The following is a 14,340-nucleotide window of genomic DNA, read 5'->3' on the forward strand; positions in this document are numbered from 1 at the left end:
TTAATTTACTGGACAATTGACTAAAATATATTATATATATATATATATATATATATATATATTCCTGATGGGTCGGCACTCCTATATACACCTTAAAACAATTTGCTGGGGTGCTTGTTAAAAAAGTAAAGTATGCAGAAGAACGGCGCTCTACTGGTCTCATAACAACAAATAAACCCACTTAAGCAGCCGGTCTAATAATCCGAAGTTTCGGGCCTCTAATAGTTTTTAAGGAAATATAACAATGAAACACACACACACACAATGATAGATAAGCCAAAAATTGCAAATTATATATATATATATACACACACACACACACACAATGATAGATAAGCCAAAAATTGCAAATTATATATATATATACATACACACACATACACACACACACACACACACATTACCAGACCTCTTTTTATACATGTTTACTATGCTTCTAATACACCCATTGGTGGGTGTTTTCATATTGCTGTACTTTTAAATAATTATTATAACTTAAGGTGCGTACACACGGTACAATGTCTATGAATGATAACGATATTGTTCATATTGTATATTCTTATGCAATGAATGACCAACGATGCGCGTTCCCAAAGTGACAGTTTTTAGAAGTGGAGATATTGCCCATAGCAACCAATCAGATTCTACTTAATATTTAACTAGCACCTTCTAGAAGATAATAAGTAGAATCCGATTGGCTGCTATGGGTAACATCTCTACTTCTCAAAACTCTCACTTTAGTAAATATGCCCCTTACAGTCACATTGCCTGTGACCATGGTGACTAGTGCACTTGGGTGTAGTCATCAAGAGCGTGCCCTCCGGCGGGACCAGCGGTAGGCAGCGCGCCCTGCGACAAAAATGCTGTCATTGAAACGTTGACCACAGGAAGTAATTTCTCGTGAGGATGATTGAAGCCTCTAAGGGCCTCACATGCAATATTATATTTATATATATATATATATTTATTTATTTATTTATTTTGTTTCCCCTGCACTCGTGATAAACGAGTGCAGGAAAAACCATGAATTGTATTATATGTTTCTAAATATACTTTCCTTTACATCAGAAGGAGTGATGCTCTGCAGTTTTTATACCCTAATCTCCATCGCTCTCCTGATCACTACTATATACTTATGATATAGTTTTCATACTTGAAATTGCTCGTCTGAATACAGCCCACTGTAAGCTGGGACAGCAGCGCAGAGGAATGTAGCACATAATAACCAGGACAGGGAGATATGCTGGGACAGCAGTGCAGAGGAATGTAGCACATAATAACCAGGACAAGAGCTATGCTGGGACAGCAGTGCAGAGGAATGTAGCACATAATAACCAGGACAGGGAGCTATGCTGGGACAGCAGTGCAGAGGAATGTAGCACATAATAACCAGGACAGGGAGCTATGCTGGGACAGCAGTGCAGAGGAATGTAGCACATAATAACCAGGACAGGAGCTATGCTGGGACAGCAGTGCAGAGGAATGTAGCACATAATAACCAGGACAGGGAGCTATGCTGGGACAGCAGTGCAGAGGAATGTAGCACATAATAACCAGGACAGGAGCTATGCTGGGACAGCAGTGCAGAGGAATGTAGCACATAATAACCAGGACAGTGAGATATGCTGGGACAGCAGTGCAGAGGAATGTAGCACATAATAACCAGGACAGGGAGCTATGCTGGGACAGCAGTGCAGAGGAATGTAGCACATAATAACCAGGACAGGGAGATATGCTGGGACAGCAGTGCAGAGGAATGTAGCACATAATAACCAGGACAGGAGCTATGCTGGGACAGCAGTGCAGAGGAATGTAGCACATAATAACCAGGACAGGGAGATATGCTGGGACAGCAGTGCAGAGGAATGTAGCACATAATAACCAGGACAGGGAGCTATGCTGGGACAGCAGTGCAGAGGAATGTAGCACATAATAACCAGGACAGGGAGCTATGCTGGGACAGCAGTGCAGAGGAATGTAGCACATAATAACCAGGACAGGGAGCTATGCTGGGACAGCAGTGCAGAGGAACGTAGCACATAATAACCAGGACAGGGAGCTATGCTGGGACAGCAGTGCAGAGGAACGTAGCACATAATAACCAGGACAGGGAGCTATGCTGGGACAGCAGTGCAGAGGAACGTAGCACATAATAACCAGGACAGGGAGCTATGCTGGGACAGCAGTGCAGAGGAACGTAGCACATAATAACCAGGACAGGGAGCTATGCTGGGACAGCAGTGCAGAGGAACGTAGCACATAATAACCAGGACAGGGAGCTATGCTGGGACAGCAGTGCAGAGGAATGTAGCACATAATAACCAGGACAGGGAGCTATGCTGGGACAGCAGTGCAGAGGAATGTAGCACATAATAACCAGGACAGGGAGCTATGCTGGGACAGCAGTGCAGAGGAATGTAGCACATAATAACCAGGACAGGGAGCTATGCTGGGACAGCAGTGCAGAGGAACGTAGCACATAATAACCAGGACAGGGAGCTATGCTGGGACAGCAGTGCAGAGGAACGTAGCACATAATAACCAGGACAGGGAGCTATGCTGGGACAGCAGTGCAGAGGAATGTAGCACATAATAACCAGGACAGGGAGCTATGCTGGGACAGCAGTGCAGAGGAATGTAGCACATAATAACCAGGACAGGAGCTATGCTGGGACAGCAGTGCAGAGGAACGTAGCACATAATAACCAGGACAGGGAGCTATGCTGGGACAGCAGTGCAGAGGAATGTAGCACATAATAACCAGGACAGGGAGCTATGCTGGGACAGCAGTGCAGAGGAATGTAGCACATAATAACCAGGACAGGGAGCTATGTTGGGACAGCAGTGCAGAGGAATGTAGCACATAATAACCAGGACAGGGAGCTATGCTGGGACAGCAGTGCAGAGGAATGTAGCACATAATAACCAGGACAGAGAGCTATGCTGGGACAGCAGTGCAGAGGAATGTAGCACATAATAACCAGGACAGGGAGCTATGTTGGGACAGCAGTGCAGAGGAATGTAGCACATAATAACCAGGACAGGGAGATATGCTGGGACAGCAGTGCAGAGGAATGTAGCACAGAATAACCAGGACAGGGAGATATGCTGGGACAGCAGTGCAGAGGAATGTAGCACATAATAACCAGGACAGGAGCTATGCTGGGACAGCAGTGCAGAGGAATGTAGCACATAATAACCAGGACAGGGAGATATGCTGGGACAGCAGTGCAGAGGAATGTAGCACAGAATAACCAGGACAGGGAGATATGCTGGGACAGCAGTGCAGAGGAATGTAGCACATAATAACCAGGACAGGAGCTATGCTGGGACAGCAGTGCAGAGGAATGTAGCACATAATAACCAGGACAGGGAGATATGCTGGGACAGCAGTGCAGAGGAATGTAGCACAGAATAACCAGGACAGGGAGATATGCTGGGACAGCAGTGCAGAGGAATGTAGCACATAATAACCAGGACAGGGAGCTATGCTGGGACAGCAGTGCAGAGGAATGTAGCACATAATAACCAGGACAGGGAGCTATGCTGGGACAGCAGTGCAGAGGAATGTAGCACATAATAACCAGGACAGGGAGCTATGCTGGGACAGCAGTGCAGAGGAATGTAGCACATAATAACCAGGACAGGGAGCTATGTTGGGACAGCAGTGCAGAGGAATGTAGCACATAATAACCAGGACAGGGAGATATGCTGGGACAGCAGTGCAGAGGAATGTAGCACAGAATAACCAGGACAGGGAGATATGCTGGGACAGCAGTGCAGAGGAATGTAGCACATAATAACCAGGACAGGAGCTATGCTGGGACAGCAGTGCAGAGGAATGTAGCACATAATAACCAGGACAGGGAGATATGCTGGGACAGCAGTGCAGAGGAATGTAGCACAGAATAACCAGGACAGGGAGATATGCTGGGACAGCAGTGCAGAGGAATGTAGCACATAATAACCAGGACAGGAGCTATGCTGTAAGCACCATCTCTGTGTCAGCTCAGAGGATCCCATAGGCTGGCAGCCAGTCTGCAAAGTGCTGCATTTGGTACAATTACGTCTGTAACAACCCCAGAAACCTTCTTCTGAGGCTCATTAATTGCATTTTGCAGACATGAATAAATGGGAGTCATTATCCCCTCTCACACAGTATTAGGCGTAATGAGAGAACGTGCAGAGCTTTGCTGGGCTCTCCCTTATTGGGCTATTATTATATAATTAGCCTCTTATTACTCTTATCTCCTCAATGACCGCGGCTCCAGCAGGGTTATTATTGCTGGTAATTAGACATTAATGTAAAGTGTTACCCAGAGGGCAGGAGCTTCTCTCCCCCTTCCCAGGGGTTTCTCCTCCGTCCATGGCTCCTGCGGTCTCCGCTGCTCCCAGGCTCCGTCCTTTCCGCTTTTTGCTTTATTTTACTCCCTTTTTTGCTACTTTGCAGAAGTTCAGCGGACGGCGCCACTCTCTCTCCCGGGGGTCAGGTCTTCTCCTCACAGCCTCTATGGGTATCAGTAACTTCTTAGTGTAGGACATGTAATGCTGTGTGTTTCTATCAGTCATGGCTATATGGAAGTATAACGATAGGACATTAATATATTAATATCGATTTGTTTTTTTGGTTTTGTTAACCCCCTGCTCCCACTGCAAATGGTTTGGTCCAGCAGGGTCTCCTAATGAGCTGCTCAGCTGGGGAAGGACCCTAATTAGCTGTATTACGTGTGAGGTCAAGTGGAAGCTATATCAGCTGCTGATAGTGCAGCAATATGTAACTGCAAACCCCCTAATAATAAAGGAGGCTGCCTTCTGCCAATTATAAGCTAATAATTCTCCTATATTGCTATGGTACTAATAGCTGGTCAGTCTTCTCTATGTTATACTGTGGTTACTGCGCACATGTAGCTGGTCTGATGGTTGCGTATCAACAAACAAGTTAAAATTAGACCTAGATGTTTATTTTTAAAGTCTCCTTTATTTGTTGTCAGTGCTGCTAAATAGGTCACATTGGTTTATAAACCTTTCAGTTACTCAATGTTTTGTGTACAATGAAGATCTAAATATAAAGTACAGTATAAAGCCTTATAATAAAGGTGAATTTTACACAAATGCTGGTTTCAGTTGTATGCTGTGTTTTTGTTATGACTTTGCACCATTTATACCATGGTGGCTTATACATGGCTTAGACATTGCCCATGGTGGCTTATACATGGCTTAGACGTTGCCCATGGTGGCTTATACATGGCTTAGACGTTGTCCATGGTGGCTTATACATGGCTTAGACGTTGCCCATGGTGGCTTATAGATGGCTTAGACGTTGCCCATGGTGGCTTATACATGACTTAGACATTGCCCATGGTGGCTTATACATGGCTTAGACGTTGCCCATGGTGGCTTATAGATGGCTTAGACGTTGCCCATGGTGGCTTAGACATTGCCCATGGTGGCTTATACATGGCTTAGACGTTGCCCATGGTTGTTTATACATGGCTTAGACGTTGCCCATGGTGGCTTATACATGGCTTAGATGTTTCCCATGGTGGCTTATACATGGCTTAGACGTTGCCCATGGTGGCTTATACATGGCTTAGACGTTGCCCACGGTTTTGTTTTCATAAATTTCCCAGTTTTGATATTGAAGTAGTTTAGGGGCTTATTTATCAAGTCATAAAATGACAGCAGTTTCTGTCTAAACGTATGAATTGTTGCTATGTGCTAACAGACTCATGTATTAATTATCTTGTTGGCAATGCGATCTGGACATCACCGCCCACAATCACATTGCGAAATGCGATCATATCACCGGGATGTACCATCCGGCACATGCAGGGAAACGGGCTCCGAAAGGGACACCCTCCGCCGGCCAGTTATACAATATGTAGCCCATCTTCAGATGGCGGGAGCTGCGGGGGACAATATTCGGAAATTATAGCATTCCGGAAATTGGTAAGTTTGGCAGCATCGCGTCCGTCATAGAAACTCATGGGGGGATGCGGCTGCCAGAGGCAATGGAGGGATCACAGCCGGTATCGGAGAGATCTGCTGTGGTCCCTCCTTCATGCATCTGGGGGAAACTTAATATTCGCCGTTACCCCCCTGAAAATGGGTCTTTTCGGGTATTAAGCCACAATGATAAATGGACCCCTAATCAGTGGCGTGACAAGGGTATTTGGAGCCAAGGGCAAGATGAAAAACGGAGCCCCTCCCCTAGTATGTGTGTGCTCTGAAAAAGTGGTTATGGTAAATGAAAAATGATGGTGTCATGTTCAACCGCCTCCATTTCTCGTCTCTCTGTGAACATTCGATTCCATATGCACCTTAGTGCCCACAGTAGCAGTGACCTGTATGCAATGCCCCAAGCAGTAGTGCCCCCCTTGCAATGCCCACTGTAGTTGTGTCCCTTATGCAGTGCCTCCTGTAGTATTGCCCCTTATGCACTGTCCCCTGTTGTAGTGCCCCTATGCACTGCCCCCAGTAGTAGTGCCCCTCTTGCAATGCCCACTGCAACCCGCTTAGGCTTCTATAGAGGATGCGATTCTGTCAGATTTATCAAGTTCCGGAATGAGATGGCATAAGCCCAGAGTTGTAACTAGACTTTTTGGTGCCCTGTGTCGGAAAGAGCATTGACGCACCCCCTATTTATGAAATAGGGACATAAAGCACCTGAAAAAGGACCATGGCATCATAGGGAAGGGCCAGGAAAGAGATAGGGGAGGCCAGGAGATGCTGGGGATAAATAGGGACATAATATAGTGCACCTGAGAGAGGGCCATGGCCTCATGGGGAAGGGCCAGGGAAGAGATAGGAGAGGCCAGGAGATGCTGGGGATAAATAGGGAAATAATATAGTGCACCTGAGAGAGGGCCATGGCCTCATGGGGAAGGGCCAGGGAAGAGATAGGGGAGGCCAGGAGATGCTGGGGATAAATAGGGACATAATATAGTGCACCTGAGAGAGAGCCATGGCCTCATGGGGAAGGGCCAGGGAAGAGATAGGGGAGGCCAGGAGATGCTGGGGATAAATAGGGACATAATATAGTGCACCTGAGAGAGGGCCATGGCCTCATGGGGAAGGGCCAGGGAAGAGATAGGGGAGGCCAGGAGATGCTTGGGATAAATAGGGACATAATATAGTGCACCTGAGAGAGGGCCATGGCCTCATGGGGAAGGGCCAGGGAAGAGATAGGGGAGGCCAGGAGATGCTGGGGATAAATAGGGACATAATATAGTGCACCTGAGAGAGGGCCATGACCTCATGGGGAAGGGCCAGGGAAGAGATAGGGCCATGGCCTCATGGGGAAGGGCCAGGGAAGAGATAGGGGAGGCCAGGAGATGCTGGGGATAAATAGGGACATAATATAGAAGGGCCAGGGAAGAGATAGGGGAGGCAGGAGATGCTGGGGATAAATAGGGACATAATATAGTGCACCTGAGAGAGGGCTATGGCCTCATGGGGAAGGGCCAGGGAAGAGATAGGGGAGGCCAGGAGATGCTGGGGATAAATAGGGACATGGCCTCATGGGGAAGGGCCAGGGAAGAGATAGGGGAGGCCAGGAGATGCTGGGTATAAATAGGGACATAATATAGTGCACCTGAGAGGGCCATGGCCTCATGGGGAAGGGCCAGGGAAGAGATAGGGGAGGCCAGGAGATGCCGGGGATAAATAGAGACATAAGAGAGCGCACTTGAGAGAGGGCCATGGCCTCATGGGGAAGGGCCAGGGAAGAGATAGGGGAGGCCAGGAGATGCCGGGGATAAATAGAGACATAAGAGAGCGCACCTGAGAGAGGGCCATGGCCTCATGGGGAAGGGCCAGGGAAGAGATAGGGGAGGCCAGGAGATGCTGGGGATAAATAGGGACATGGCCTCATGGGGAAGGGCCAGGGAAGAGATAGGGGAGGCCAGGAGATGCAGGGGATAAATAGGGACATAATATAGTGCACCTGAGAGAGGGCCATGGCCTCATGGGGAAGAGCCAGGGAAGAGATAGGGGAGGCCGGGAGATGCTGGGGATAAATAGATACATAATATAGTGCACCTGAGAGAGGGCCATGACCTCATGGGGAAGGGCCAGGGAAGAGATAGGGGAGGCCGGGAGATGCTGGGGATAAATAGGGACATAATATAGTGCACCTGAGAGAGGTCCATGGCCTCATGGGGAAGGGCCAGGGAAGACATAGGGGAGGCCGGGAGATGCTGGGGATAAATAGGGACATAATATTGTGCACCTGAGAGAGGGCCATGGCTTCATGTGGAAGGGCCAGGGAAGAGATAGGGGATGCCGGGGATAAATAGGGACATAATATAGTGCGCCTGAGAGAGGGCCATGGCCTCATGGGGAAGGGCCAGGGAAGAGATAGGGGAGGCCGGGAGATGCCGGGGATAAATAGGGATATAATATAGTGCACCTGAGAGAGGGCCATGGCCTCATGGGGAAGGGCCAGGGAAGAGATAGGGGAGGCCGAGAGATGCCGAGGATAAATAGGGACATAATATAGTGCACCTGAGAGAGGGCCATGGCCTCATGGGGAAGGGCCAGGGAAGAGATAGGGGAGGCCGGGAGATACCGGGGATAAATAGGGACATAATATAGTGCACCTGAGAGAGGGCCATGGCCTCATGGGGAAGGGCCAGGGAAGAGATAGGGGAGGCCAGGAGATGCTGGGTATAAATAGGGACATAATATAGTGCACCTGAGAGGGCCATGGCCTCATGGGGAAGGGCCAGGGAAGAGATAGGGGAGGCCAGGAGATGCCGGGGATAAATAGAGACATAAGAGAGCGCACCTGAGAGAGGGCCGTGGCTTCATGGGGGCCATGGCCTCATGGGGAAGGGCCAGGGAAGAGATAGGGGAGGCCAGGAGATGCCGGGGATAAATAGGGACATAATATAGTGCACCTGAGAGAGGGCCATGGCCTCATGGGGAAGGGCCAGGGAAGAGATAGGGTAGGCCAGGAGATGCTTGGGATAAATAGGGACATAATATAGTGCACCTGAGAGAGGGCCATGGCCTCATGGGGAAGGGCCAGGGAAGAGATAGGGGAGACCAGGAGATGCTGGGGATAAATAGGGACATAATATAGTGCACCTGAGAGAGGGCCATGGCCTCATGGGGAAGGGCCAGGGAAGAGATAGGGGAGGCCAGGAGATGTCGGGGATAAAAGAAGAGGAAGCCACAAGTGAGAATGATAATAAACAGGAAAATTGACAGGTCCAAACAGCGCCCCCTGCCCTGCGGTGCCCTGTACTATAGGCTACACATCGCAAATCTGTTCCCCGGCACTGGCCATGGCGCATGCGTGGTCGGTAGACCGCACATGCACAGGATCCCCAGCACAGGAGTGAAGTGACTGCTGACGTGGTCACTCCACTCCCGGCACATGGCAGGGGGAACCCTCTCCTGGTATTGTAGGAAGTGTGGCCCATAGGCTACAGCAGCACAACAGCATCTCCAGATTTGCATTCCAAAGCTTGGTAAGTCCAATAGCATTGCAGCAGCATCACCCATAGAATCCCCCGGGGGTTGTGGCTGCTGTCAGAAGTCCTAATACACCTGGAGGATACTAAATATTTGTGGGTGTTTACAGGAAATATGCTGCATATATTAATGATAAATAGGCCCCTGTGAGGGGGAAGCTGGTGTGACTGAGTAGAGAGGATGGCAGGCCCATGCTGGTGTGACTAAGTAGAGACAGGACGGCAGGCCCATGCTGGTGTGACTGAGTAGAGACAGGACGGCAGGCCCATGCTGGTGTGACTGAGTAGAGGCAGGATGGCAGGCCCATGCTGGTGTGACTGAGTAGAGAGGATGGCAGTCCCATGCTGGTGTGTCTGAGTAGAGACAGTATGGCAGGCTCATGCTGGTGTGACTGAGTAGAGAGGATGGCAGGCCCATGCTGGTGTGACTCAGTAGAGGCAGGATGGCAGGCCCATGCTGCTGTGACTGAGGAGAGAGGATGGCAGGCCCATGCTGGTGTGACTGAGTAGAGACAGGATGGCAGGCCCATGCTGGTGTGACTGAGTAGAGGCAGGATGGCAGGCCCATGTTGGTGTGACCTCATTCTGAGTAGAGACTGGATGGCAGGCCCATGCTGGTGTGACCTCATTCTGAGTAGAGACAGGATGGCAGGCCCATGCTGGTGTGACCTCATTCTGAGTAGAGACAAGATGGCAGGCCCATGCTGGTGTGACCTCATTCTGAGTAGAGACAGGATGGCAGGCCCATGCTGGTGTGACCTCATTCTGAGTAGAGGCAGGATGGCAGGCCCATGCTGGTGTGACTGAGTAGAGACAGGATGGCAGGCCCATGCTGGGTTGACCTCATTCTGAGTAGAGACAGGATGGCAGGCCCATGCTGGTGTGACCTCATTCTGAGTAGAGACAGGATGGCAGGCCCATGCTGGTGTGACCTCATTCTGAGTAGAGACAGGATAGCAGGCCCATGCTGGTGTGACCTCATTCTGAGTAGAGACCGGATGGCAGGCCCATGCTGGTGTGACCTCATCTGAGTAGAGGCAGGATGGCAGGCCCATGCTGGTGTGACTGAGTAGAGACAGGATGGCAGGCCCATGCTGGGTTGACCTCATTCTGAGTAGAGACAGGATGGCAGGCCCATGCTGGTGTGACCTCATTCTGAGTAGAGACAGGATGGCAGGCCCATGCTGGTGTGACCTCATTCTGAGTTGAGACAGGATAGCAGGCCCATGCTGGTGTGACCTCATTCTGAGTAGAGACAGGATGGCAGGCCCATGCTGGTGTGACCTCATTCTGAGTAGAGACAGAATGGCAGGCCCATGCTGGTGTGACCTCATTCTGAGTAGAGACAGGATGGCAGGCCCATGCTGGTGTGACCTCATTGTGAGTAGAGACAGGATGGCAGGGCCATGCTGGTGTGACCTCATTCTGAGCAGAGACAGGATGGCAGACCCATGCTGGTGTGACCTCATTCTGAATAGAGACAGGATGGCAGGCCCATGCTGGTGTGACCACATTCTGAGTAGAGACAGGATGGCAGGCCCATGCTGGTGTGACCTCATTCTGAGTAGAGACAGGATGGCAGGCCCATGCTGGTGTGACCACATTCTGAGTAGAGACAGGATGGCAGGCCCATGCTGGAGTGACTGAGTAGAGACAGGATGGCAGACCCATGCTAGTGTGACCTCATTCTGAGTAGAGACAGGATGGCAGGCCCATGCTGGTGTGACCTCATTCTGAGTAGAGACAGGATGGCAGGCCCATGCTGGTGTGACCTCATTCTGAGTAGAGACAGGATGGCAGGCCCATGCTGGTGTGACTTAGTAGAGACAGGATGGCAGGCCCATGCTAGTGTGACCTCATTCTGAGTAGAGACAGGATGGCAGGCCCATGCTGGTGTGACCTCATTCTGAGTAGAGACAGGATGGCAGGCCCATGCTAGTGTGACCTCATTCTGAGTAGAGACAGGATGGCAGGCTCATGCTGGTGTGACCTCATTCTGAGTAGAGACAGGATGGCAGGCCCATGCTAGTGTGACCTCATTCTGAGTAGAGACAGGATGGCAGGCCCATGCTGGTGTGACCTCATTCTGAGTAGAGACAGGATGGCAGGCCCATGCTAGTGTGACCTCATTCTGAGTAGAGACAGGATGGCAGGCCCATGCTGGTGTGACCTCATTCTGAGTAGAGACAGGATGGCAGGCCCATGCTGGTGTGACCACATTCTGAGTAGAGACAGGATGGCAGGCCCATGCTGGAGTGACTGAGTAGAGACAGGATGGCAGACCCATGCTAGTGTGACCTCATTCTGAGTAGAGACAGGATGGCAGGCCCATGCTGGTGTGACCTCATTCTGAGTAGAGACAGGATGGCAGGCCCATGCTGGTGTGACCTCATTCTGAGTAGAGACAGGATGGCAGGCCCATGCTGGTGTGACTTAGTAGAGACAGGATGGCAGGCCCATGCTAGTGTGACCTCATTCTGAGTAGAGACAGGATGGCAGGCCCATGCTGGTGTGACCTCATTCTGAGTAGAGACAGGATGGCAGGCCCATGCTAGTGTGACCTCATTCTGAGTAGAGACAGGATGGCAGGCTCATGCTGGTGTGACCTCATTCTGAGTAGAGACAGGATGGCAGGCCCATGCTAGTGTGACCTCATTCTGAGTAGAGACAGGATGGCAGGCCCATGCTGGTGTGACCTCATTCTGAGTAGAGACAGGATGGCAGGCCCATGCTAGTGTGACCTCATTCTGAGTAGAGACAGGATGGCAGGCCCATCATGCTAGACTGATAGCTCCTCTAGCCAGAATTGCAACATGTCTAATAATACAAAGTCGCTGAGCTGAGCTGGAGTGAATGGCTGGGGTTCCACAAGAAGTAACTTTATTTCCTTCCAAGGTAGAGCTGCTGTCGTGTCCATTTATTTTACACCAGTAGTGTTCTGCCTCTCACCTCAAGGACCTATTTGGCAGCCAGGTATTCTATTGACCACTTACTGGGCGCGGTCACCTGGGATGCAACTGCACCCACCTGGGCCTTAACTGACAGCCACGGCCGCATCCCACGTGTCCGTGCCATGCGCTGCATCCCCCGTCTGCAATAGAGGAGATCCATTCTGTGCAGAACGGATCTCCTCCTCCGTCTCCGGCCCCCCGGGAGTGACGTCGCGTTCTGTGACTTGTTGGTAAAGAATGTTGTTGTGGTTTTTTTTTTTCCTCCAAGGGTTATGGTGTCTTAATCAGGGGCATTTTAGGAGACGAGGGGCCCCATGTAAGTGGAATAAGCCTCCCACTCCTCGTGGCGACTTGTGCACTGTACCAGGTAAAATGGTGCTGGTGCCATTTCACCGGTGAGTCCTCTATTGCACTTATCTCCGGGATGGTGGCGCCGGCATCATTTTCCCATCGATTTCTTCCGAGGCGGTGCAGCAGGTGAGGCCATTGAATGGGTGCAAGGTGTGCGGTGTGGTTCCCCCTGGACTCACCACTGCTCCCATAATAGAGAAGCCACTGGTCTTAATGGAACTGGATGCAGGAGAACAATAAACGTAGACAGCAGCTGGTTAAACTAAATGAGATTTGCTATAGATCAGTGTCTGTTACTCTGTTACTTGCACTTTAAATGTAACTGAATTTAATGTATTGAGATGGCACAAACATCTGATTGTAGCACGACGGTCACCCATGGTGTCTGTAATACAGTCTTACTACTGGCAGTATCTCTATACAATCAGACCCTCCAACAGGACCCCTTCCACCCGCAACAACATGCTCTGCTCCTGGGCTTCCCTCTTAATGTATGATTGCAGCCACCTGTGTTTAAACACCTGTCTCATCAATTACCGTATCTACTGCAACACAGGTGACTGCAATCATAAAATAGGAGGGAAGTCCAGGAGCAAAGCATTTGAAGGTGCGTACACACGGACATATCGTTCATTTTTATGCAGTGAACGACCAACGATGCGCGTTCCCGCATGAACGATAATGATATCTATGATCGTCCGTAGACGCAGGCCAATCTGGACGATATCGTCAACTTTGCATGTTCAGAGATGTGGCAGGATGACTTCACTGAGCGCTATCTTTCATGTCATTGGTGGTACAGATGGTCCCGTGTGTATGCACCTTTATACCTGATGGAAGCGGTCATGTTGGAGGGTAGGAGTCTACGCTACATGTAAAACATCTTTACCAATCACATTCAAAAACAGCATTGTAATAATAACTTGTCATAGCACTTTGGAATGTTCAGTATTTTATTATTACGTAGAGCAGTTACTGTTTTCCTATAAGTTCTCTCTGCTAGTAAGCTGTGTAATACAAGCCTACAGCCAGCAGATGGCAGTCTTGTTATTGCTGCTTTTATGTGGATGAGTGGTCTATGGGGTTGATTTACTAAATATCTACAGTTTGTTCCCGGTTCCTAGGTCTGTGTTGAAATTATTTTCCCTACCATGACTGTGCTTTGGACGCGAAAACAAATCTGTGGAACACTTTCACCTTTTATTAAGTCGTCTTTGTCTGTACTAAAGGAAAACTTTGAAGGCAACATACACAAAATGACCAGGGCACCAACAAAACCATAAAGTGGGGCTGGAGCCAATTTACCTAACAAACTCCTGCTGCCACCTAGCTCTACTGAGTCCTGAAGTTACAGTACAATGGGGGAATAACTTCTCTGGCTGCTCGAGAGACTCCCAGCAGTGACCGGTGACCGATAAGCTCTTGGCTTGTGCATTCTATATTTTATTCCATCCCTGGATTAAATTACAGAGTTTGGTTATATATTAAGCTTTCCTCATTCTGTTCAGGGGACACAATGACGTTTGGAGAAATGGGCAGACAGGGATGGCCAGAGACGG

The 14,340-nt window shown here is 49.6% G+C and overlaps 1 protein-coding gene across 9 annotated transcripts in view; it reads right to left on the bottom strand.

Moving 5' to 3' along the window:
* LOC148516925 (homeobox protein NOBOX-like) overlaps window positions 1-4,468 on the bottom strand; it is a 44,852-nt gene extending 40,384 nt beyond the window's left edge. For 6 of the 9 annotated variants that reach the window (XM_088479413.1, XM_088479420.1, XM_088479419.1 and 3 more), the window contains exon 1: window positions 4,317-4,466. In XM_088479413.1, coding sequence (XP_088335539.1) covers window positions 4,317-4,368 — 52 coding nt within the window. In that variant the 5' untranslated portion in view covers window positions 4,369-4,466. Of the gene's footprint in view, window positions 1-4,316 lie in introns of all 9 variants that reach the window. The other 3 variants (XM_088479415.1, XM_088479414.1, XM_088479418.1) reach the window with 3 other exon arrangements.
* Between the last annotated feature and the right edge of the window lie 9,872 nt (window positions 4,469-14,340).

The sequence above is a fragment of the Taudactylus pleione genome, unplaced genomic scaffold (genome assembly GCF_031769625.1).
Source record: "Taudactylus pleione unplaced genomic scaffold, aTauple2 ptg000231l, whole genome shotgun sequence".
In the NCBI taxonomy this organism is placed as follows: domain Eukaryota; kingdom Metazoa; phylum Chordata; class Amphibia; order Anura; family Myobatrachidae; genus Taudactylus; species Taudactylus pleione.